General features: G+C 39.2%; 1 protein-coding gene across 2 annotated transcripts in view; it reads right to left on the bottom strand.

Moving 5' to 3' along the window:
* The window catches only part of nbas (NBAS subunit of NRZ tethering complex), a 179903-nt gene that overhangs the window by 97764 nt on the left and 58169 nt on the right, over nt 1-23970 (bottom strand). For both annotated transcript variants that reach the window (XM_085431641.1, XM_085431642.1), the window contains exons 32-39: nt 18348-18460; nt 15385-15498; nt 9911-10024; nt 6336-6493; nt 4710-4793; nt 2715-2888; nt 2026-2139; nt 824-947 (exon numbers count right to left, since the gene is read on the bottom strand). In XM_085431641.1, coding sequence (XP_085287767.1) covers nt 824-947; nt 2026-2139; nt 2715-2888; nt 4710-4793; nt 6336-6493; nt 9911-10024; nt 15385-15498; nt 18348-18460 — 995 coding nt within the window. The remainder of the gene's footprint in view (nt 1-823; nt 948-2025; nt 2140-2714; nt 2889-4709; nt 4794-6335; nt 6494-9910; nt 10025-15384; nt 15499-18347; nt 18461-23970) is intronic.

Raw genomic sequence — 23970 nt, 5'->3', positions numbered from 1 at the left:
AAATGGCTTTGAACATGGCGTGGTTAAGGCCAGGCGGGCTGCTCTGAGTATTTGAGAAAACACTGATCTACTGGGATCAGCAGTTTCCACCATCTCTGGGTTCACAGAGAATGATCCGAAAAAGAGAAAATGTCCAGTGAGCGGCAGTTCCGTCGGAGAAAATGCCTTGTTGATGCTAGACTTCTTTGAGCTGACAGGAAGGAAACAGTAATACAAAGAACAACTCGTTACAACCAAGAGACCATCTTTGAATGCAAAACACATTTAACCTTGAAGCAGGTGGGCTACAACAGCAGAGGAGCACATTGGAAGCCACTCTTGTCAGCTAAGAACAGGTCAGATATACAACACTGTCTTCTACATCAGCGGTTCAGGCGTCTGCTGGTGATGGTGTAATAGTGTGGGGAATGTTTTCTTGGCACACCTTGGGCCACCAAATGCTTAATAGATACTGAGCATTGTGTAAACACCACAGGCTACCTGAGTATTGCTGCTGACAGTGTACACATCATTTGATGGCTGCTTAGAGGAGAACATGCCACAAAGCTCAAATAATTTCAAACTGGTTTCTTGAACATAATAATGAGTTCACTTTACTCAAATGGCCTCCACAGTCACCACATTGCAATCCAGTAGAACACCTTTGGGATGTGGTAGAATGGGAGATTGGCATTTAGGATGTATTGCCAGCAAATCAGCAGCAACTGTGTGATGCTAACACGTCAATATGGACCAAAATCTCTGTTTCCAGCAGCTTATTGAAGGCAAAAGTAGGTCCAACCCGTTACTAGAAAATCTATGTCTATGTAGGCCACATGTTTACCTTCTGTAGCAGGAAACGGGGTTTTTCCCTCAGTTTTTGCCTCAGCCAGTTTTCCAGTCCTCAACAAAACCTCAGCAAAGTTTTCTGCAGGCACTTCTTTGTAGAATGAATACACATCTTGACTCTAAAAGAAAGAATGACAAAGGAAGAGTGATATAGTACTTTTCTTTATATTAAGGCAACCCTCCCTCCCCATATCTGAGCAGACTAGAAAAAGCACAGCGAGACATGATGAAGATGACTGAATATCTTCATTCTCAAGGAGTCAGACAGATGAGAGACTGAGTGAACAAATGAACTTCAGAGCCAAGTAAAGCGTTTCAAAACCAGGCCCTTTTGAAAAGTCATTTATAGGTTTCTTGTATACAAGTTATTTCTCATGTGTCTGAGTGGCGGACAATAAAGTTTCTGCTCTTGCTCGGTCTCAGAGCTATCGCTTCAACGCAGAGTGTGTCCTGTCTGTCTTCGCCACTCTGTCTCTATCCATCTTTCAGTCCCGTTGCATTTGTCTCTCTTTCTCTCTCAATCAGTCTCTCCTCAATCCCCACTCCCTTCATTGCAACTGTTAAGGTAAAAACTAATCCCATTGATCAGCCAGCTCATGGGCAGATGGATGTGGGGAGTAATTATTGGTAGATGGATGATGGAAGATGGATGGATGCTGGCGATGAAGTGAAGGAAGGGATTTGGAGAAGCCTATTAAAATGTCATAAGAGGAGATGTATCGGCCTTCTCCGTTTCCCCTCCCATCCGCTCTTTCAGCTCTCCGTATGATTTGTGTCTCTGAGTAAAAAGCCCAGTCATAGCCCAGAGGCAACCACTTCCCAGGTACAAAGGTCAATCTACTCCTTTTCTTACTTTTACTCTTTTGTATCCCTATAATTCCTTCTGTTGACATTCTTTTCTTTTGGATTATTTTTAGCATCATACCAGTAGTCCAAAGTCCCTTCTGTTAGTACTTGGCATTATAATTGTTCAGTCTGAAATCAATATTCATTTTGTCTCAACGCTGCTTTTTAAAGAATGTATAAGTCATAGCAAGAAAATCTAATTAATTGCCCAGTCATAAGCCTACTCATGCAGTTTTTGCTGTAATTTGAAAGGATGCCCTGGGGTGAGAAAACAAAACATAAGAAGAAAGAAGGTTGATAAGAATGTACGAAGCAAAGAGCTACGAGAAACACTGGTCTTAAGCCACTCACCGTGTCTACATAGGGATCCTCAATGAGATCCTGATAAAAGGGGCTGCAGCCTTGACGCTCCAAGTTGGCGTTCTCACATGCCCCTTCCTGGCTAGTGGCTCCTGAACCACGACCCTGAGGAGCCATCAAAACATCATTAAACTTTCACAACATGCCCTCAACACTGTCATATTTTTTCCCTGTCCCACAGCTAACATCCATGCAATTTTTCCTCTTTCTTTAGAAAGCCGCAATCACGATCACCCCTCCCAATTGCTGCCAACACCAGAGACGCCATCAATCTCCACCCGGGCGACCGTCGGGCCCGTGCAGCCACCAGATATTGAAATATTCAACAGGAGGGCCAATTAATTATGCAGGAGATGAGCTCTTGATTGGTTATTTTTGAAGTCTGCGAGCAAAAGTATGTGAGGTATGGGAGTGCAGACAGACATGAGATCTGTCTATGCAGCCCATTAGTCTGTAGAGTTAAAAACAAGGCGGATACATCCATAACCGCTGCTACGCTGTTGCTGGCTAATTGATCATGATTATTACACAGAATATAAATACATTTATATCAGTAAAATGCATAGAAACTGTACTTTTTAAACCTACAAGGTGGTAAGTGCACCCATTAAGAACTTTACAAAAAAAATCTTCATCTGCAGCGAAGAATTAATAAAACAACACAGTCAATGGATTCTTACATGCAGCGGCCGGAGGTAATTGAGTGAGTCCTTCCACCAGCGGTGGTCACTGACTGCAGTCAAAACAGCCTTGGTATTCAGTCCTGTAGTAGTCAGGACTTCCATGGTCTTCGCTGTAGTCCTGTGCAGGAGGTCTCCTGCTGTCCCCACAGAGGAGCCCACACGAGGTTGGGGCTGAAGAGAAAGAAAGAGAAGAAAAATTAATGGCAAACATATTCTACTGTGTCACTCTGGAGCCTTTGTAGAAGTACCCACGACAAGGGGCTTTACAGTTTGAGAACAGTGTGCAGCATACAACACCTCCTTTTTGTAAATAAAAACACAGCATCGCTCGATCGGCACTGCTAGATTAGACCCATGAATATTGTATTCTATTTTTTATTAGGTACTTCTGAGAAGCCATTTTAATAAGTGCAGGGCTCTTTTTCTTTTACTGGTTTATTTATGTAGTGCATAGAGGAATTACAATATGCATTCAAGCAGGGCCCTTCTGGTTCTGAAACACACATTCTGTATTGTGTTTGTTCAGAAAACTTTCCAAAAGTCACACAGGCAGAGGAAAATTCTACACAGATGTAGAACAGATTCATAATACAACAAGTATTTCTGTCACTAATACTTTCGTCACTAAGATTATACAACTGAATTAAAAATATTATTCAGTGATTCGCTCCTTGACAAAGCAAAAGCTTCCTTCTTAAAGCAACAGAATTTATCTCATCTAACACAGAGTTAGATGAGACAATCCACTCGAAACACACCTAGTATATATCTTAGAGCCACACCACTGTATGGGCTGAAGATCAGTGCTGGCTAATTTTAGCTCAAGATTAGAAGTTTTATGTTGGCTAAACACTCAACAGAACTGTGAAAATAACGCTTGAATTATGTTTGTCCTGGGTTTCTGACTTATTTTTCCTTCAGATTTCTACAGTCAAAATTATGATCAAAAGAATATTTTGTCCTAATTTGCTTCCATATCCCAGCCTTTCTATATCCTTCCATGCTTATAGAAACCAAACAAAACTGTTTTGGACTTCTTAGTATCTCCACTTTTTATTAGCTGGTGAAACGGAGCATCTGCCACCTAACCCACATTTTTCAGATATAGATAGAGTGCTTCAGAAGTGGTCTATTTTGTTGACTTTGAACAGAGTAAGGTAGTCAAAGAAGCTGTCACAGTTAAGTCACAATTGTGGTATTTGTGTTCTGTTGGTCTTCTGAACTACCCCTCTCAAAGCAGCGTCAGTATTTAGTTATTAATCTTCTCTGAGAGCTTCCTCTTCCACAAAAATCTTTAACATTTAATATTTGGAAATGAAAGTTGCAATCCTTTTGCAATGTAATGTACATTAATAAGTACACCACAAAATTCAATAAAGTGCTGTTTTCTATACATTTGAAAATCTTTACAAAGCCATCTTGGGAGATCCAGTGGGCTGGAGCCAAATCATTTAGTGCCTTTCATCAATACTTTATTTAGCAAGGGATTAAGGGTAAGAGCATGAAATGAAGAAAACATATACGCATGATAAAAAGATATAATAAAAACCAGCTATTCAGTACATACACCTACACCGAAAGCTGCATAAATACATGCCCACGGTGCACACACAGAACACATTTGGGCAGCTTAAACATATACAAGTGAGGGACATCAATACAATAATAAAATGATAACAGACAGCTTCAAATGAGCACCTATTTGCACACAAAGGGGGATGAAATGCAAGTCATGAAACATTAACACCCACTCAAGGCATCATAAAGCTGGCAGTGCTGAAGGGGAGGAGAAAGGAAGGCATAAATAAAACAAGGGAGCTGAGGACCGTAACACTAGATTTACACCTCATCAAATATGGAGCGGCAGGAAAACACACAAACTGAACAGGACAGAAACAAACCCACACAGGGATAGAGGAGGCAGTTCAAACAAGAACATGCATGTGATGGAAAACAGAATGAGGGGGTTGTAAGGAAAAAAATTACATTTACCTTTAAAGAGTCTGTCTCGTCAACTTCTCGTCCGGTCTCTGTATTTACAGGCTCCATTTGATAGTTAACAGCCTGGTACAACACCTGCAGGATAGAGGGAGGAGGAAAACAAGAGATTAGAGCTATTTTGCCAGAAATAACAAATTCGGTTTCCTCCATATTTGAGATGATTTAAGCTTTTCAACATGGTGTGCTGTCATGCGGAAAGTAACTATAAGACTGGTACACTGTAGTCATAAAGGGATAAGCGTGTTCAGACTAAAAAGTCAAGAAGTATGCCAAAAATATAAGGCAGGATGGATCCATGCTTTCTTGTCAGTTACCCAAATTCTGATCCTCCTATCTGAATGTTGCAGCACAATAGACCAGGCAATCTTTTTCCAATCTTCTGTTGTTCTATTTTGGTGAGCTGTGCAAATTGTAGCCTCTCTTTCCTGTTCCTAGCTGACAGGAGTGACACCTGTAATGCTCTTCTGTTGTTGTAGCCCATCTTTGGCGTGTTGTCCGTTCAGAGATCCGTTCTTCTGGATCCCTTGGTTGTAACCAGTGGTACAGTGAGTTACTGTTGGCCTTCCTATCAAGTCTGGCCATTCTCCTCTCATCTCTGGCACAAACAAGGTATTTTTGTCACAGCACTGCTGCTCACTGAATATTTTCTCTTTTTCAGACCATTCTTTGTAAATCCCAGTAGATCAGCAGTTTCTGAAACACTCAGACCAACCAACAACCATGCCACATTCAAAGTCACTTAAATCATCTTCCCTCATTCTGACGCTCTGTTTGGACTTCAAGAAGTCATGACCGTGTCTACATGACTAAAAGCACAGAGTTGCTTCCATGTGATTGGTGATTTAACGTTTGTATACCGTATATGTATACTAAGGTCTAATTATCTTATTTATCTTAAAGGTCCTTGACTCACAGGCTTGGGAGGCACTTTTATTGTTGTCTACATTGATCATTTAAAAACTTCCTTAGCAGTCCTAATTTTACTGCTGGTTCTATCAAACGTCTTTTTTTAAACTGGCTAATACAAAAAATGTGTTTACGTATCACCTCTACCTGCTTTGTCACCATAGCAAAGCCCCCTTTAAAGGCACAAACACATGAAGTCAACAGTAAATTCTTTTAGTAGTAATGGCAACGATATTCCTCTGAACGCGTTTGAAAAGCTACTCACACATCTTACCTAAATCTTAAAAAGATGTCTGTTCAGCTTATGCTATGCTTATGCTAACGTATATCCAGCCCCATATATAAATTAAAGGACTTGTTCTCATATTTTTGTTGCTACAGTAACTGCTTGTTAATACTGGACAACCAACCTGTGGTTTGCTCGTAACCCTCTTGTATATTTCCCCCTTCACTCCCATTAGCAGCTGTAGTGTCTCACTACTGTCATATGCGCCCACTTTGCTCTACCACTGGTTATTTCAATTTTCATTCTTGGAAGCCTTCAACTTTCCCACCATCACAAATTCTCTTCTTGCACGTATTTGCTTCAAAAGCTCACTATACAAACCATTTTCATTTTGGACACACATGAAAGGGCAAACAAAATGACAGCAGCAGCCAAACATGAAAACGATATAACAATGCTGTTAATAAACCGCCTGACTGGTTTACCTGAGTTTGTAGGTCACTGGAGGCGGCCAGGAGGCCGTGGATGCTGTCAGGGGGGCAGTGTGTGAGAGAGAAGGCTAACAGTTCTTGCCGGGCCTCCAGGTCTCCATAACCGTCACATTGACCGAGCAGACTGCACACCTCCCATGCTGGACTGTAACCTGGAGGGAAACAAAAAGAGAATGTAACTACAAGATCAAGTCCAATCAAGACATAATGACAAAGCATCAAACACAAAATGCATATTGTAAAATAATCCGCGAATATCCAGAACATTAAAGCAAAGAACAGAATCTAAAAAGTACAGGGTGGGCCATTTATATGGATACACCGTAATAACATGGGAATGGTTGGTGATATTAAAGTCCTGTTTGTGGCACATTAGTATATGTGAGGGGACAAACTCCTCAAGATGGGTGGTGACCATGGTGGCCATTTAGAAGTCGGCCATCTTGGATACAACTTTTGTTTTTTCAATAGGAAGAGGGCCATGTGACACATCAAACTTATTGGTAATGTCACAAGAAAAACAATGGTGTGCTTGGTTTCAACGTAACTTTATTCTTTCATGAGTTATTCACAAGTCTCTCTTTGTTCACAGCCATTGACATGTCAAAGAGGTTAACACGTGAGGAGCGGATGGAAATTGTGTTGATATCTGGTGAACGCAGTAACCAGGTCATTGCAGCAGATTTCAATGCAAGATACCCTACGAGACCACCCATCTCTCATGCTACAGTTAGCAAACTGCTTGCTAAGTTTCGTGAAAGTGGTTCAGTGTTGGATTTGCCAAAATTTGGACGCAAGAAAACTGTCACTGATTAAGAAACATCAGTGGCTGTCCTAGCTTCATTCAGCAAGAGCCCACAGCGTAGCACTTGCCGCATGTGACTGGAGAGTGGCATTAGTCGAACATTCCTTCTGCAGATATTAGCTACTCACAAATGGCACCCTTACAAACTCCAGCTACTGCAGCATCTCAATGAGGATGACCCAGATCAGCGCACAGAATTTGCAGAATGGGCAAAACGAAAATTGGAACAGGACCCTCAGTTCACGCAGAAGATTTTGTTCAGTGATGAGGCAAACTTTTATGTGAATGGTGAAGTTAACAAACAAAACCACCACTATTGGTCTGACACTAACCCACATTGGATGGATCCCTCCAAGACTGTTGGAACAACAAAAGTGAGGGTTTGGTGTGGTACATGGGGTACAACGATAGTGGGTCCATTCTTCATCAATGGAAACCTCAAGGCCACTGGATATTTGAAATTGCTACATGATGATGTGTTTCCCTCTGTATGCACTGAAGCTGGCACGTTCCCTGAGTTTTTCCAGCAAGATGGTGCACCACCACATTATGGGTGCCAGGTCCGAGCATTCCTAGATGAACAGTTTCCTGGAAAGTGGATTGGTCGTCGTGGGCCAGCTGAATGGCGGTGTTGCTATCAGTGTGTGAAGAGTGGGAGAAGAGGGTTGCATTGACAATCCAACACAATGAGCCGCACATTGGACACATTTTATAAGTGGTCAGAAACTTGTGAATAACTCATGAAAGAATAAAGTTGCATTGAAACGAAGCACACCATTGTTTTTCTTGTGACATTACCATTAACTTTGATGTGTCACATGGTCCTCTTCCTATTGAAAAAACAAAAGTTGTATCCAAGATGGCCGACTTCTAAATGGCCACCATGATCACCACCCATCTTGAGGAGTTTGTCCCCTCACATATACTAATGTGCCACAAACAGGACTTTAATATCACTAAACATTCCCATTTTATTACGGTGTATCCATATAAATGGCCCACCCTGTATAACGAGCCAGGAAAGAGTAACTTTCAAAGCCCTTGGGACATTAACAAATACTTAAATCTTTACTTTTGCACACTTCTCCTTGAAGAAAATATCAGCCTGAAACATTATAACAGCTGAGCTACATTTGTTCCAGCTTCATCATAGCCAGAAACCAACACACCGCCTTGACTTCGTTTTTACAAACAGATTCAATTATTCCTGCTGTGTTCATAGAGAGAGAATACTGTTGCTTATCTGATTACACCCTCTCTCTCTCTAAGACACCTTTTTTCTCATCTAAGCACTCTCCCATTACTCAGGACTGTAGAACAACACAGTGAAATTTAAGTTGTTTTTTTCCCCCTTGGACTTAATTTTTCTGTGGTGGAAAATATTACAGCATCAAACAAGACATCCCCACCCCCATTGTCTCAGTGTTGAGAAAAATGATGATCGCTCGACCTTTCTGTCTCTTAGCTTAACACACTGCCTTCAGACTTGATAACTGGACATGCTTGGAAATCCAGCTCTCTTATGATTTCACACATTAAACTTGGATCAGTTTAAAAGTAGAAGTTTGCTCTCTGCGCAAGGTCTGTGGTGAAATCGTGCATGTTACAGGTGGTCAGAGCAGGAGTTTAAAGGAAAATAGCGGCCTTGTACACTACCCCTTAGCCTCCCTAGCAGACACACCTACAGTATAAATTTCAAAATCCTAAGTTACCTTGTTCTGACGTTATAAGATTTTCAGAAAACATACTCTGAACTTCAGGTCAAGGCCACAGAGATTCAAACTCATCCAAGATTTTTAGTAGATGCACCTATGGTATCAATTTAAAGTTCCTACATCGTCTCTTTCTCGAGTTATCGCATTCATAAACTTAGGTGTCCTGAGTACAACTAATTAAGATGGCATAAACAAAAGAAGACTGATTGTGGCAGAAATAATAATCAACTGAAACCTTTTTATTTGACTTGTAGTGTCATCAGAGGCATCAAAAACTCTGATGGAGGTGGTTGATCCTAAAGACGTTCATATATAAAAATATTTTTCATATTCTGATGCGAGAACTGCAAGTGGGACCAGCTTTGTTCAGAGATGCTGAGGGAGTGTGCAGTGTGGGAGTTCAGTTGACTTCCAATGTTTGAACCTATAGCCATTTTTTAGACCACCACCAAATAAAGGTTTTATGACACAACTCCATTAAATTAATAGCATTGGTAATTACCAAAACCATTTTTATGTGTCTGTAATGGTTAATCCACCTGTATGTGGAAGCACTTTAATACTTTCTTTAAATTTGTTAAGCACTGTAGCTCATTTGACTGGATGTCAGTATACTTTGATATCACAGTCAATACACCACCCAGGTATTTAAAACCAGGACACCCGTTTGATGCCAGTCAATGCCCATTGTTATCATTTAAATATCATTAATAATCCCTTTTCTCTCTGAAGACTTCTGTCTTTTTCCATTGTTCATCAACCTCAATGGATTTTGCTAAATGCTATTGCCTGTCAGTCTTCTTCTGTTCTTGTTATACTGCATGAGAGTTGTAACAAGCTTAATAATATTAAAAAAGGCTTCTTTTTAGTAAGGTTTTAACATGCAAAGTAATTAACGCCCCCGTCTAAGAGTGATACCAGTTATCAACAATGAGGTAAAACATTTCTCTCATATTTCAGTGGTCATTTTACTTAAATCCTACTTACATATCACATATATTATAGTTTCCCTAAAGCCTCTACTGGTCTGAGCACAGCTTCACAGTTACCTGCAGCCATGAGGTCCTGACAGTGGATGTACGACGCCTTGAAGTCCAGACATTGCAGAGCTTGCTCTGCAAGCAGGGTCAGCACTTTGCCTTTTCTCATTGCTTCATCTTCCCCTAGGCATGCAAACACAGATATTCATTTAAATGAGTACAAATGGATTTTTTTTTTAAAAGTCTTTTGAATTTGTTTTCTTAATCCTGACAAATGTCAACATTCAAAAACTAAACCGCAAATCTCATAAGGCTGCATATTAAATACAGTATCTGTCTCAATGAATTTCATATTAAATTTCCCTCTGTGAGCAGACTCACACACAGGCTCTAGGTTGAAAAAAGAATATCCTCAAATATTAGCCGCACTGCAGTCAGGGCTTGAGACTACATAATAATTGTCTACCACAAATGAGATTATTGCCATTTCTGTTCATCTCCAAAACAGGGTACGAAATAACAGTAAAATTACCACCGCGCTAAAAGGAAATCAGAGTTTGATATCTCAGTGTTCGTGAGATTGAGTGCGGTGTTAACATTCATGTGGCAGCTCAGGACAACCTTTGATCTGTGTGTAAGCTCTATAAACAAAAGGCAGAGGATGGGACGATCAAAAGAGGCATGGTCAGGAACAACTTCTGAATAAACCTGTGCGCTGAAGATCAAAGAACTGGCGTTGAGATGAAGAAATGTGATGGCACTGAATTGGTCGGTGGCTGTTTGTTTGTGCGTGTGTGCGTGCATGCGTGTGTGCGTGTGATGACAGAAATGCTGTGTTTACTGTGAAGGGAAAGAGGTGTTTGTCAAATATTTTCAGGGTGACTGGTGAAATGGCATCTTCAAAAAGCTGTCAAGACCTCAATATAGACAAGGTTTGTGTATGTGTGTGGCGGCACATCTTTGTTCACCCTGTGCTCTTTTCCACCATTTTTTTTTCTTTAAATCAAAACATTCCCTGGCATTTATTTCAAGTTGATCTAAAAATCAGACATCTTGGAAATCCAATTGAAACCTTTACCTGTCCTTGATGGTCCAACCAAAGACTCTAATGAAAATGTGCGAAAGAGAACAAAACGGAGCGTGTGTAGTTTAATCTAACCCTACAGTGGATTATAACAATCATCTACCCAAGTCGGAAAAATTTGCTACATTTGGAATATTATAATTAGCGATTACTTCATACATAAACAACGTTTGCACCTCTATGCCATAAAATGAAATGATTTATGGATCACTTTTTTGCAGGGGCAGGAACCGAACCCTAAGGGTTTTTAACCGGCGTGCTGGTGATACCTGCATTAAATATTCACCACAGAGCCCCAGAGCTACGCACCCTTCAAAAGCCTCCCTCCTGCATTTATTTATTTAAAAATTTGTTTATTGCTCTTCTCATCTCCCTTTGCCTCTTTTTTTCCGCCCTTTCTGAAACCACACAGCGAGGGTTTCCTGCTGACAGAATGTGAGCAGCAAAGACACAGAAATGCCACAAGACCAGTTAGCAGGTTTCCTTTAGCTGGTGACAGGCCTCAGAGAGAAACGACAGGACCATGAATCCAAGAGACAGAAGACAAAATAGGGAAGAAGCATGAAAGACTGACTCTTTTTTGTGTGTCTGTCTATCTTATATTCTTAAAAGATGAACAGTAAACACGGGCACAGAGGCAGAGGTAAAGTTTGTGCAGTTTGTGCAGAAAAAGGACATCTTGGTTTTCACTTTTTCAGCATTGGAAAAGTGGGGGTTGGAACTAAAATGGTCAAAGTATACAAGCTTCTACTATTCATGTTTTTTTCTTGTAGTTCTCTTTCAAAAAAAGAAAGAAAAAAAAAAAAAGATTTGAAAGCACTGAAGTCGGCATGTCACATCTTGTGCATAAAATGGATTCCATTACCGTGTTGCCACATTCGCTAAAAATACAGCTCAGCGGTCTGACAAACATGCAGGAGATATGAAAAATACCACAAAAACATAAAGAATTAAATTGCTTTTGGTATTACTGCAAATACACTGCACAAGGATTTTTCGAGTCGAGAGTCTGTAAACGTGGTAATTCCTGAGGAATTTAAACATGACGGGATGAAGGACAGTGTAGAGTCAGACGACTTGAGAGAACGTATAGAGGAAGAGTGAAAATCTTAAGGAAATTAAACCTCTTTGCTGAAACGTAGTACATTAACCTTGTTTGATTTGTGACTGTAGTTTGTTGCTTTAAGTGCTGCGTTTCACATGGAAGGATTTGCAATGTGCACTGAGAATAAACTCCATTTCATTTCCCATTTTCTCGCACCTACTGCACATTCATTAGCAGTCAAAGACGTGCTAGGTTATGCAAAATAATTGGACTGAAGTCTGTCCTTTGGCTCAGTCTTTAGGCATAGCTCTTCGACAACTTCAGTTCTACTATTAGTATCATGTGGATAATAGCCAAAGTCTTGCAGATATTACAAATTACAAAACATGAGTCTGACAACTTTGAAGTAAAAAAGACGTCATTAAGATGAATACCCCCTACAAGTTTATGTCAACATTAAAAGACAGATCAATGCTTTTATATTTTGCAAGACTTTCAACCAGCATGAGACCATAAACAGCTTCAAAGAGACTGACTAAGGGGTGCCTAGACAGTAGCTAAGACAGGCACAACAACTGAACATCTTAGAAGGAGAGAAGTTTTAAGTAGAAATCTCAATCTTGCAACTTCCACTTTCACAGGGGGTTTTGCCTGTTGATCCAGGGCTACGATCTATGAGACTGTAGCCTAAAAATGGGTTCATGAGATATAAAAAAAAAATATATATATATATATATATATATATATATATATATATATATATATATATATATATATATATAGATATAATATATATATAAAAAACAACAAAAATTATTAATATAAAAAACAGATATATAAAAACAGTTATCTGCAGTTTTCTTTTTGATAAAATGGAGTTCTTTCTTCCTACCATCGCCAAGTGCTTCATCATAAGGTGTCTATTTACTGAGGTTTTCTCTCTAGTATTTTCGGTGTTTTACCTTATACAAGCTTTGAGGTGACTGCTGTTGTGAGCTGGTGCCGTACAAATAAAACTGTGCAAAAATGAATTAAACTGAATGTTCAGGGTTTTGACTATAGCAGAACACCTTCTGTAAGTATCAGGCCACAAACCATTCTGAGCCACTTGGCCTTTTGATTTCATGCACCAAATGAGAAGCATTTCTGTCACCTTAAACCTCCACAACTAGCTGCTTGTCACACTTACATATTCTACTAGGTTTCTGTTTTGACTTAATTGCCCTCCCCATAGTTATAGTTTAGAAAAGGGTGTCATAAACGGATTTTGTCCTGTCATGTATCTTTAACCAACCAATCAGCATATATTAGCAAAATAGTTTCTTTTTTTTAACCCTGTAAAAAAAAATAAATAAATAGATAAAAATAAAAAATCATAAAAAATAAAAAACCATAAAAAATAAAAAAATTCATGTTTCATCTTAATTTAGGCATACAGTCAATACTACATTTACCAAAATTCCAATTTCTAAACAAATTTGGCCACGTCTATAAGAAGGTATAAATATTTATGTTAGCTTTTTAGCTGCTATTCACTGAGAATTCTCTGTGATCACACTCTAACTGCAGCCAATTCCAGTATAATGGGATTAAAAAAAAGAGAACAGAGTCTCTGTAGATCAGCTGTCGTGCCAGTCTCATAAACAACTCATTGAACAGTGAATGCACTGTTGAGACTACATTGGAGACAAAATTACCACAAAACAAAATCAAGACTTCTTCAGGTAAACTTAAAACGTATAAATAGGCTGCCTTTCCAAGGCAGCAGCAGGCCTCTTGACAAAGTTTCAAATGCTGACATACAGACCTTATGGCCTTGTACAGAATCTGTCTCTTACTGTCAAACTGCATAATGCCTGACAGCAGAAAAAAAAGGCAGCTTTGAGAGCTCACAAGGTAAGTCTGTTTGCTCGTTCAGTATACATACAATGCTTTGCAAAACTCTTGAGCAACCCTTCATTTCTTTTTACTTTGCCAGGAAAATGTTGAATAGAAGCAGTGGTTTATTGAAATATACAGACATAGATGTAAATGCAGTATATAAGGCAAAAACAGAGTGTATACAATTCTAACGAGTTTGAAAGTAAATATTTGTTTCGACAACGTCTCTGTTAGACAGATTTATAATTTTTTCTCCAAGCAGTCTTCAGGAATAGTTTTCCAGGCTTCTTAAAGAACACCCAAAGCTCTTTCTTGGCTGTTGGCTGACTTTTGTTTATAATTCCACACTGACCATCAACCTTCAATAATGTTGAGGGCTCTGCTCTAGGTAAGTCGATCCATAACAGATAGTGTTGCATTGTGTTTTTATTGCTTTGTGTTGTTTTTTTAATCCAGGTATTCTTTTACTACAATGGCAGTGTGTTTGGGATCATTGTCATGCTGACAAATAAAGCTGTACTAATCAGATGGTTTCTAGATTTTACTGCACGGTGGATCAAAATCTGACGACACTTTTCAGAATTCCATAAATTGTGAGAACACAGCAGACCCAAACCATGCTAGAGTCTCCACCATGTTTTACAGATGGCTCCAGACACTCACTGTAGTACCTCTCCCCGACATCCTCCCCGCATAACGACTAACTAAAAATGTCAAATTATTATTCATCACTTAATCAAACAGCTGACTTTCATTTCAATGTCTTTTGTAATTTGGCATACCTCTGATACTCCTCACTTGGTGGGGTGTTTTTGGCCTACCACTCTTCTTTTCTCGTCCACTTGTCCAGTTACCTCAAATTTTCTAATGATCCACGGCACACCACACTGAGCTAGGTCAGGGTTTTGATGAATACTCTTTGGGAATCATCTTATTGGTGAAAGAAGACTATTTTTATACCTGTCAAACTGTGTTATCTTTGACTAAACTAAAGAAATAGCCTAAAGATACAACTTGAAATGGGCTCTTCGCTAAGTTGTCTGTAAAACACTGGTTCATCCTTTGAGGGAGGCACCTTTTTATGCTTCAATGATTAATGGATCACTGTTAAGTGACTTATCAAACAAACAAACAAAAAAAACTTTCCTCTGAAAATGATCAGGTACAAATACTGCACTAAAAATGAGTGAAAAAGCAGCCCATGTCCAAAAAAATAACTCTGAAAGCTCCTCATAAATCATGGAGAACAATTACTCAGGACCACTTAAAAAATACAAAACAATTTTGTTTCATGTTAGCAAAATATAAAGATAGTAGACCTGGCTGAGAACGTTTGCACAGTACTGTGTGTTTGCGTGCTTGCAAGCCATAAGCACACATAAATAAACCTCTTATGAAGATGGATTTTTCTTATGCTGGAAAACTGCCTCGATCTGGTTTATTGAAAATTATAGTCAAACACATTTTAGCTTGATAAAATTTAGAGTTAGAGTGCCTGATCACGTGTGAGTGTGCATGCGTGTCTGCAAGTACCTGAAACTCTGAGGAGTGAGGCCAGATTGAGCAGAGTGGTGGACTGCTTGTAAGCTGTGGAGCAGTGGGCGATGCACTCCTCTACGAGAGACAGACGGTCTGATCGCAGTCGCACTGGAGGGAACACGGAAGACAGCGGGGATGGGTTTCAGACTTGTTTTGCTAATTACTATATTCAATCTGGAACAAGTAAAGGCTGATGACCAAGTGATAGGAAATTATGAACAGTGAATGATAAAGCAGCAGATGTCAAGATGTCAAGAAAAATAATATAATGCTGTATAATTCATACGCATGTAGCCCAGCCCTAGTTCAGTGATAGACTGGTGGATACTGCTGACTTATTCTGCATAATTAAATATTATTAAAATTAGGGCGTGGATGTGTCAAAATTTCCATGTATCTAGTCAGTATTAAAATTGTATGTGGTACGTGTTGAATAGTAATTTAAAAAAAAACAGCAAAGTAAGCTTCAAAGAATAACAGATTAATGTAATTCATCCATGTGGGACCAATGACAAATTCAAGTGTCCAAAAAACAAAACAAAACTGTGTTTGTCTTCTCCTATGGGACGATTTTTCCCTGTTATACTGAAAATTGAACACATAGTTAACAAATATGGCAGTAATTGTTGGATGCAGCCACTTCAGAATTTAAAAAACAAAAACAAAAGAAAAAACTATATAACAAACCAAAATTGGACAAAAATATTGTGTGTACTTTAAAACATGAGTATACAGCAGTCATTCACATGCCAGTGCTAAAATATTATCTTTCATAAGGCATTTTGAGTGGTTTTAATATTAAAGGGGTTCTCTGAAGCATCTATCAGACCATGAGATAGTTGAAGCATTTGAAAAAAAAAAAAAAGCATGAGGGTGGTCTTAGTTATTTGATTAACTGTAGAACTTTTCAATATGTTGTACATTAGGAAGCATTGTGTTGTAGGTCATAAGAATAATTAGAATATATCCCAAATACGTCCTTTAAATGAATGAGAGTCCTGTGTCTGAATCATTAAGTGTCACAGCCTTGTCCCTGTCACACACACTACCTGTGTGCCACACCACTGTGTAGAGTAGATGGTTAAGCCGCGGAGCCGTGCAGACACATTTCTTTGATTTATGACAGTAGTATTTCATTCCAATGAGTATGACTGTGTAAAAACTGAGACATATTGTGGAAATTGCTCTTATTTTTTTCTTAAGATATCCGAGGCTGTTCATCATCCATTTTGTAAATGGATGGTTCATTAAGTGTGAACGTTTCCAGAATGTACTTCTTTACACTAAAAGAAAGTGAACATTTTTTTTTATTAATGCTGTAATATCACTCGAGATCCAATTGGGCTGCATGTGGCACAGAAACTAAAACAAACTTCATACTCCAAGTATATTATTTACAGTTTAAGTTTGGGATCTCCATGTAGTCCAATCTGCGAGAGATTTAGAAACTACAACAAGGCAAGCCTTTGATCTTTCACAATCAGTCTCCAGTCTTAGATATTTCATACTCATTGCATATTGTTTGACATCATTTTTCACTGATAACAACCTGCAGCACATATCATCCGCAGGACAGTAGGGAGTTTGTGCTTTTCAAAAAAACCACCTCAAACATTTTCAGATGCATTTCCATTTTTCTTTAAAGTTGTATTGAAACCCTGAGAAATGCCATCTTTAGAGCCTCTGCAGGCCTCTGTGCACCCTGCTGAGGATCTTTATGGCTTTGAATGACTTTGGGCGAGGCCTAGAGGGAATTGTGGGTAGGGTGGTTTATATGAAGCATCGCCTTAGGCTCTATAGGAGGGCTGCAGGGGACAGCCTAAGATGGATTACCTATGTTCAAATCCTTCCGACTTCATATTTGTGCATGTTTATCTGTGAGAACGGGAACTTAGAGTAGAGCTATTACTTTGAGGAGAAAACAAAACTGTTCTTTTCAGTATGACCTTGATTCAAAGCCATGAATTCAATGTTCCCCTAAGCACTGATATTGACCTAAGACATAATAATTAATGCATGCATGTGTCACAATAAAACAAGATTTTCACATTTTCTTTTACAACAGTTTCTGTTTTTCTCCATTGCAGTGCTTCATTCTTTTTTCCACTGTTTTTCTTTCATATTCTTCCAAAGCTCTGCCCTCTGCCCTTCACGTTAAGCAAGCAGTGAAAAGAAGAAGAGAAGGAAGTAGGGAGCTAGGAAAAAGAAAGAAAACCCCAGAGGTAAGTGATGAATGTAAAGAGAGGAAAGAAGGTGAGAGGGACGGAGAGCAAGAGAGGGAGGGAAGGAACGAGAGACCGTGCAATTTATGGCTCTCTCTGTCACAGTGGTTTTATACTGGCAGCTCGATTTGATGGGGGCAAAGGAGGGAGAGCACGGAGGCCTTGGGGGCAAACAACACTTCGCTGTAAAGGTGAGGCGATGAGGGGCCAAGCTGGTTTATTTTGGCGCCAAGGTTTTCTTTAGAAGGGAGGCAAGCCTGGAACCACAGATGTAGGGTGCCAGAAAAGAACGAAAGCAAGAACATGGAGGTGAATATAGATTGGTCAGCTTTACAGCTGAAGGATAAAACATTGTGTGTGTGTGTGTGTGTGTGTGTGTGTGTGTGTGTGTGTAAGACAGAGCGCACACGTCCAAACTAAACACTTCATTCCTAATTAGGCCATTGGCCAGATGTTGTTTGCTCAACAGTCGATCCATAAATAACAATATATTTTGATACAGTGACAAGAAACAGCAACATATGGAGGAACGGAGAACGTGACGTGACAGCAGGGAGGGAGACAGGCTGGACAGTGAGCCGAGGCGATGGAGGTGGGGAACGGTGTGCTTTAATCGTCTATGAGAACATTTGAATGTCTAACCATTTGAAACGCACCGACAACACATTCAGATACACACAAAAGCGCACATTTGAAATCTCCCAGCTTCCCAGACAGACAAACGCTTCATGCTACCTTGCAGGGGCAGAATGCTGACGTTGAAGTCTTCCAGCTGGCTGAGGGCGTTGATGAGGTCCAGTTCCTCTTGGATGGATGGAGGACAGTCTGTGATCAGCTGGAGACACCCCCTGATGAAGATAATAAGCAGTTAAAACAGCAGGGAATGACTAATAATTTGTTCCATTGCTACCCAATCATATGACCTTGTGACACAAAGAGGAAGTCTGAATTTTAGGAGTACAGAAACTTAACTTTTCTAAGCACAGAAAGTGAAAATTCAGTGAAAAGCTGATGCACCTAAAAAGTGATGTAGTTACCTTCGGTCCATTTAATCTAACAGCATTGCAGAAAACTGTTGCAAAACATAACTTACCGCTTGATAAAATGAGTGGGAAGAACTAAAGGGGCTTTACTTAAATTGGTACACATTTCAGAGCTGTAGAAAAAAAGCGATTATCTAGCCTGAAGTCTGTGAAGTTTCAACATCATGATGAGAAACATGGCGACACTTTTCAAATGGATTTAAATACAAAGTCTAGACTAATTTGACAGATCTACAATAGAACAGTTTTCTCTTGAAACGCGAGCGGCACTCATTACCCTTAATAGGATTATGTAGCACATCATGCCGCATATATAACACTGAATGCGCAAATTGTGTGTGCCTGCAAGTGTATACAGAGCAAAGTAAAATATACCAGCGAGTGAAAGAGGAAGAAAAAAGCAAAATGATTAATTTGCAAATAGCACAAATCCCAGATAAAATTGCAGCTTAAGAGTTCTGACGTCAGCACCAGTTGAGCGGAGACGAGGGAACTTGTCCTTGGGATGTGTGTTCGCTCAAGAGTGTTTTACTCTCGTGGTGGGTAAACAAAGACAACTGACAGAAATGTCTCATAATCCTTGTAAGTGTAATGAGAAATGCAACCTCTACTTCTTAAAAACACACTGACTCAAAACTGTTGAGTAGAGTACACACACACACGCGCGCGCACACACACACTCTGGAAAGCACTCCACACGCAGCTCCCCACTCTTTGAGCATGGCTGCTGTTCTTGCCAGGAACAAGAGGTTTGTCCTGGCATGGATGAGAGCAGAGGAAAGGGCTGTGGATGGGCGAATGAGAGACAGAAAGACGGCATACTGATTATGTACTCGTGCTGTGAAGTATCTCCAGGCGAGCGTGTGTGAGTGTGTTTGTGTATTGACACAGCCTTAGAAAAGACATCAGTGGAAAAAAAAAATTATCTATTTCGCTTTCAAGAGTCATGATGTGCTTTGCAGCATGTACACTGTGATTTCCAGATTAACTACTCTGTGCTAAACAGACACACGAGAACACAAGTTTGCAAAGAAGTTATCAATGGAGCACAGCAGCACAGACCTTGCCCTTCATTTGCACCAGAACATCAAACAGAAGTGTACTGACATCCTGGTTTTTTTCCCCATTTATCTTCCAACATTTCTGTGTCATATACACTCAGGTTCTTTCCTACTCACACGAGGACTTGTGAGAGGAGCTTTCACACGTACGACAGAAACAACCAGCAACAAAAAGGATCAAAATCATCCCTGCTGGGCCTACATCTGCCTTATCTCCCTCCTTTCTTTTTCCTCACTAAGATGTTTTAACAACTTAAGCATCAAGTCCTATCAAGACCCTACGAATTGTAGGGTAAAGACCCCACAATCTTAAAGAGACAATCAGGCAATTTCCTATCAGCAGCACTTGGTGAAGGCAGAACTTCCTTTTAACAGGAAGAGGCTTCCAGCAGAACCAGCAGAGCCAGGCTCATGGAGAGGCAGCAATCCCCGCTTAAGGGTTGAGGGGAAAGAGAAGGTAAATGGTGAATGGACTGGCTCCTATACAGCGCTTTTCTACTCAGCATGAGTAGCAACCATTAAAAGTGCTTTATACATCCATACCATTCATACATTCACATCTACTCACACAAGCATTTTTGCTACGCCTTTTTTCTGCATAGGTGATTTCTATCTAACATATATGGCATTCAGACTCCAGCAGCCACCAATCTCCCAATTAGTAGATGACCTGCTCCTGAGCTACAGGAGAAAACACTGGCAGCCACCAGTACAGTTTTACCTAGATACATTAGATCCACTAGCCTAGATGCACCCATGGTATACATTTGAAAATTCTAATTGATTTTCAGAAAAGTTGACCTCTAACCTCGACCCTGAGTTCAAGATCACTGAGATTCAAACTTGTTTCAGTTTTTTAGTAGCTAAACGTATGCCATCAATTTAAAAAAAAAAACCCCAGGTGACTACATTCTTCATTTATCACATTCACAAGATTTTTCAGAAAACTTTACATCTTCATCTGACCTTGATGTCAAGGTTACCGGGACTCAAAATGGTTTGAGATTTTTAGTAGATGGAGTAGAATTTCAAAGTCCTATGTCGCATTGGTCTCGAGTTATCCAATTTAAAAACTCGGGTGTCCACGCTGTCCGCCCGCCCGGCAGGATGACAACAATACCTCATCAGCCTTTTATGGCTGATGAGGTAAAAAGTAAGGAACATACAACGACAAAACACAAAAGTGTCTGCAGACTGGGGACTTCCCATTTAATAAACTTTGATACATCATCAAACTTTGATGTATGCAGACTATAACGTGACAGGTTTCAACTGCCATTCCTCATTTATTTCTTTTCACAGCCAGTCCTTCTTGGCACAGTCATGATAACAGTTGTGGGATCATACAAATACACCTTCTTCTTTGTGTTGTTTTATTCTTGCAATATGAAGCATTTTGAGCTGCATGTTTTCACAAAAATTGCAACATAACTCCATTAAATTAAGCTTATTTAAGTAGTACGACTTAAGGATCATGCTCCAGTAATATGAAAACAAGGAGATGTAATGATTTATGGAGATTAAAGAAATCCTAATTAGAGGATATAAGATTTAGGGAAAAAATTCAACAAGCTATTAGAAGTTACCTCTGGAACAATGACAACGAAGAAGTAACACTTAATGTGTTACAGGAAGCAGTTTATAAGCAGATTGGGAAAAAGAACAACATAGAAAAATAAACACATTTATTAAACAGGAGATGGGAAGCAAAAATACACAGGAAATGGAAATATTAAAGAGAATCTTTCAAAAATGCTAAACTAATATAATTAGTGGATGATAAGGAAAAAGCTTTCACTTTTAAAAGACAAAAGCAGTATGGTAACTGCTCAGACCGTTGAAGCTGGTAATATACGGGCTAAAAAAAGCAAAAGAAGCAAGAAATCCTTTCCAAAATAAAGGATTTCTTTACTTTTAACACCCAACACTAACACTTGTTTTTCTTTTTAGTCTGTCCATGCATTTTCTGCTGCTTAGCAGGACAAGATGCCGGTCGGTCACAGAGCCCTTTACACTCACATTCACACCTATGGACAATCTGGAATCACAAATTAACTTAATGCACATGTCTTTGGACCATGGGAGTATCTGGAGAGAACCCTCAATGACACCGGAGAACGCGTCCCTCACAGATAAAAAGCTCCAGCCGGCTGCTGGATTCAAGCCCTAATCTTCTTGCTGTGAGGCACATATTAGAAATGTCATCAAAGTCCTTGTAAGGAAACAGAAAATGATAGTAATAAAAAGTAAACAGTGTTCAAAGGCATTAAAAGCACTCTGAGTAAAGGATGATTTTTTTTTTCCAAATTAAGCCAGCTAATAACAGCTGAATAACTTTCATAAGCCCTGCAAAAAAAGGAGCAGGGATACCCTCAGATGACCACAGTGAGTCCTGCTCATGAAGGCTCACATTTCTTTTGAAGAAGATCAAAAAGTGTTTACCTCAAGCGAAGCTGACCGACCATACTGATCAAATTTAGATCAAACCAGTTTTAAATGTGGCAGGTTAGTGTTAAGTAATGTTTCACTTACTTTGTATTTAGATTACGCAGCCTCAACAGCAAATATTAATGCTAAAAAGCATTCGGGTCACTATGATGGTCACTTAGTGGAAATATTGTACTCAGCCCTAACATGGTGTCTAACCAGATATTTACTCTGGATGGATATGCCTTTCAATGTACATATTAAACAAATATGTAGGACGTCTTTCCTGCAATTACGTAATATCCAATTCATTCACCTTTTTACAGTCCCTGTGTGTTCAGACACCATTCTCTGTTTAATCAATAGTTAATATTATTCTTCCACACTACTTTGTCCTGTCTCCCTCCCTTCACCCTGACCTTCCCCGTCTCTTTGTGTTAAAAGTGAGTTTTTCCTCCCCACTTTCGCCAAGTGCTTGCTTATAAGGGGCTGTCTGATTGTTGGGGTTTTCTCTCAATTATTCTTGAGTCTTTACCTTACAAATATAAAGCACTCTGAGGTGGCTATCGCTGTGGTTTAGTGCTATATAAATAAAATATATATAAATAAAACTGAAATAAAGAAGATTTTAAAAACAAAAAACTAATTCAGTCTATAGACTCGGGGTCTCCTTCGTAAAAGTTGTCCGAAAAACTGCATCACTTAGCCGTCTGCACCCTGATCGGCTCAAGTTACCATGGTGACTGTGCCCTTCTAAACTGCTCGTTGCTCTGCCAATGCTAGCAGCTAAATTTCTTTGTTGTTTTATCACTGCAAAGGATACCCTTTTTTATATTTTGCATAATTACAAATATTTATTTTTATATTTATATATATATATATATATATATATATATATATATATATATATATATATATATATATATATATATATATATATATATATATATATATATATATATATATATATATATATATATATATGTAAATTCATTCATGTACTAATCTGTTTTATCATGTTTGTTCTTTTCTTTCTTTATCTTTCTGTGTGTTTATTCCCAGAAAATTATGATGCAAAGATTTTTATCGGTTTCAGGGGATCCCCATGTTATTTTAAGTCGAGTCTCTTTGTCCTTCTGCCCGTTGCTACTGACCACACTTGTTTAGGGCAAAGTCAGGTGTAGTTTGTTTAACTGTCCTAGTGCGTGTCTTATTTAGCACACAGGGTAAAATGTGTGTCTGTGGAACAGTTATTTTAATCTAAAGGACACAGTCTGACCATTAGTTGGTGGGCAGCCAGTATGTGTGGACTATTAATTTCAAAGCACCACAGACATTTAACACACCATGTTTTATCCAACACCCTCACCCAAATAACGCACACGTGCACAGATTTACATGCACACACAGTGGAAGTGTTACAATTGATGGTGATGTCCAAACGTGTGGAGGGGGTCTTTGTATTAGTTCCTATAAATGAATGACGACCCAATTACTGTCCCAATTCCCCACTAGGAACAGACGGCAAGGTTAGACACCCACCGGCCCCCCTCTGAGATCAGAGGCCAGCAACACACACACATGCACATACATACACTGCTGTAAAAAGTATTGGGCCCTTGCTAATTTATTAGGTTTTTGCACTTAAACGTTTGAGATCATCAATCAGTTTTAATATTGGAGAAATATAGCCTGTTTAAATAAAAACTGTTTTTTTAAAGGATAATTTGAATTATTTATTAATTGAGAAAATGCTAATTTCCCCATAAAAATAATAACTGGTTGTTTTCGTATATCTTTTTTCCCTACACATGAAATCATCATTTA

This window comes from Copadichromis virginalis, linkage group LG15 (genome assembly GCF_057382275.1).
Source record: "Copadichromis virginalis isolate Kocher_CV1m ecotype Utaka linkage group LG15, C_Virginalis_male_GT1.1, whole genome shotgun sequence".
NCBI classification, from domain to species: Eukaryota; Metazoa; Chordata; class Actinopteri; order Cichliformes; family Cichlidae; genus Copadichromis; species Copadichromis virginalis.
Note: the sequence above shows the minus strand (reverse complement) of the source record. Positions and strands in the feature narration are given on the sequence as shown.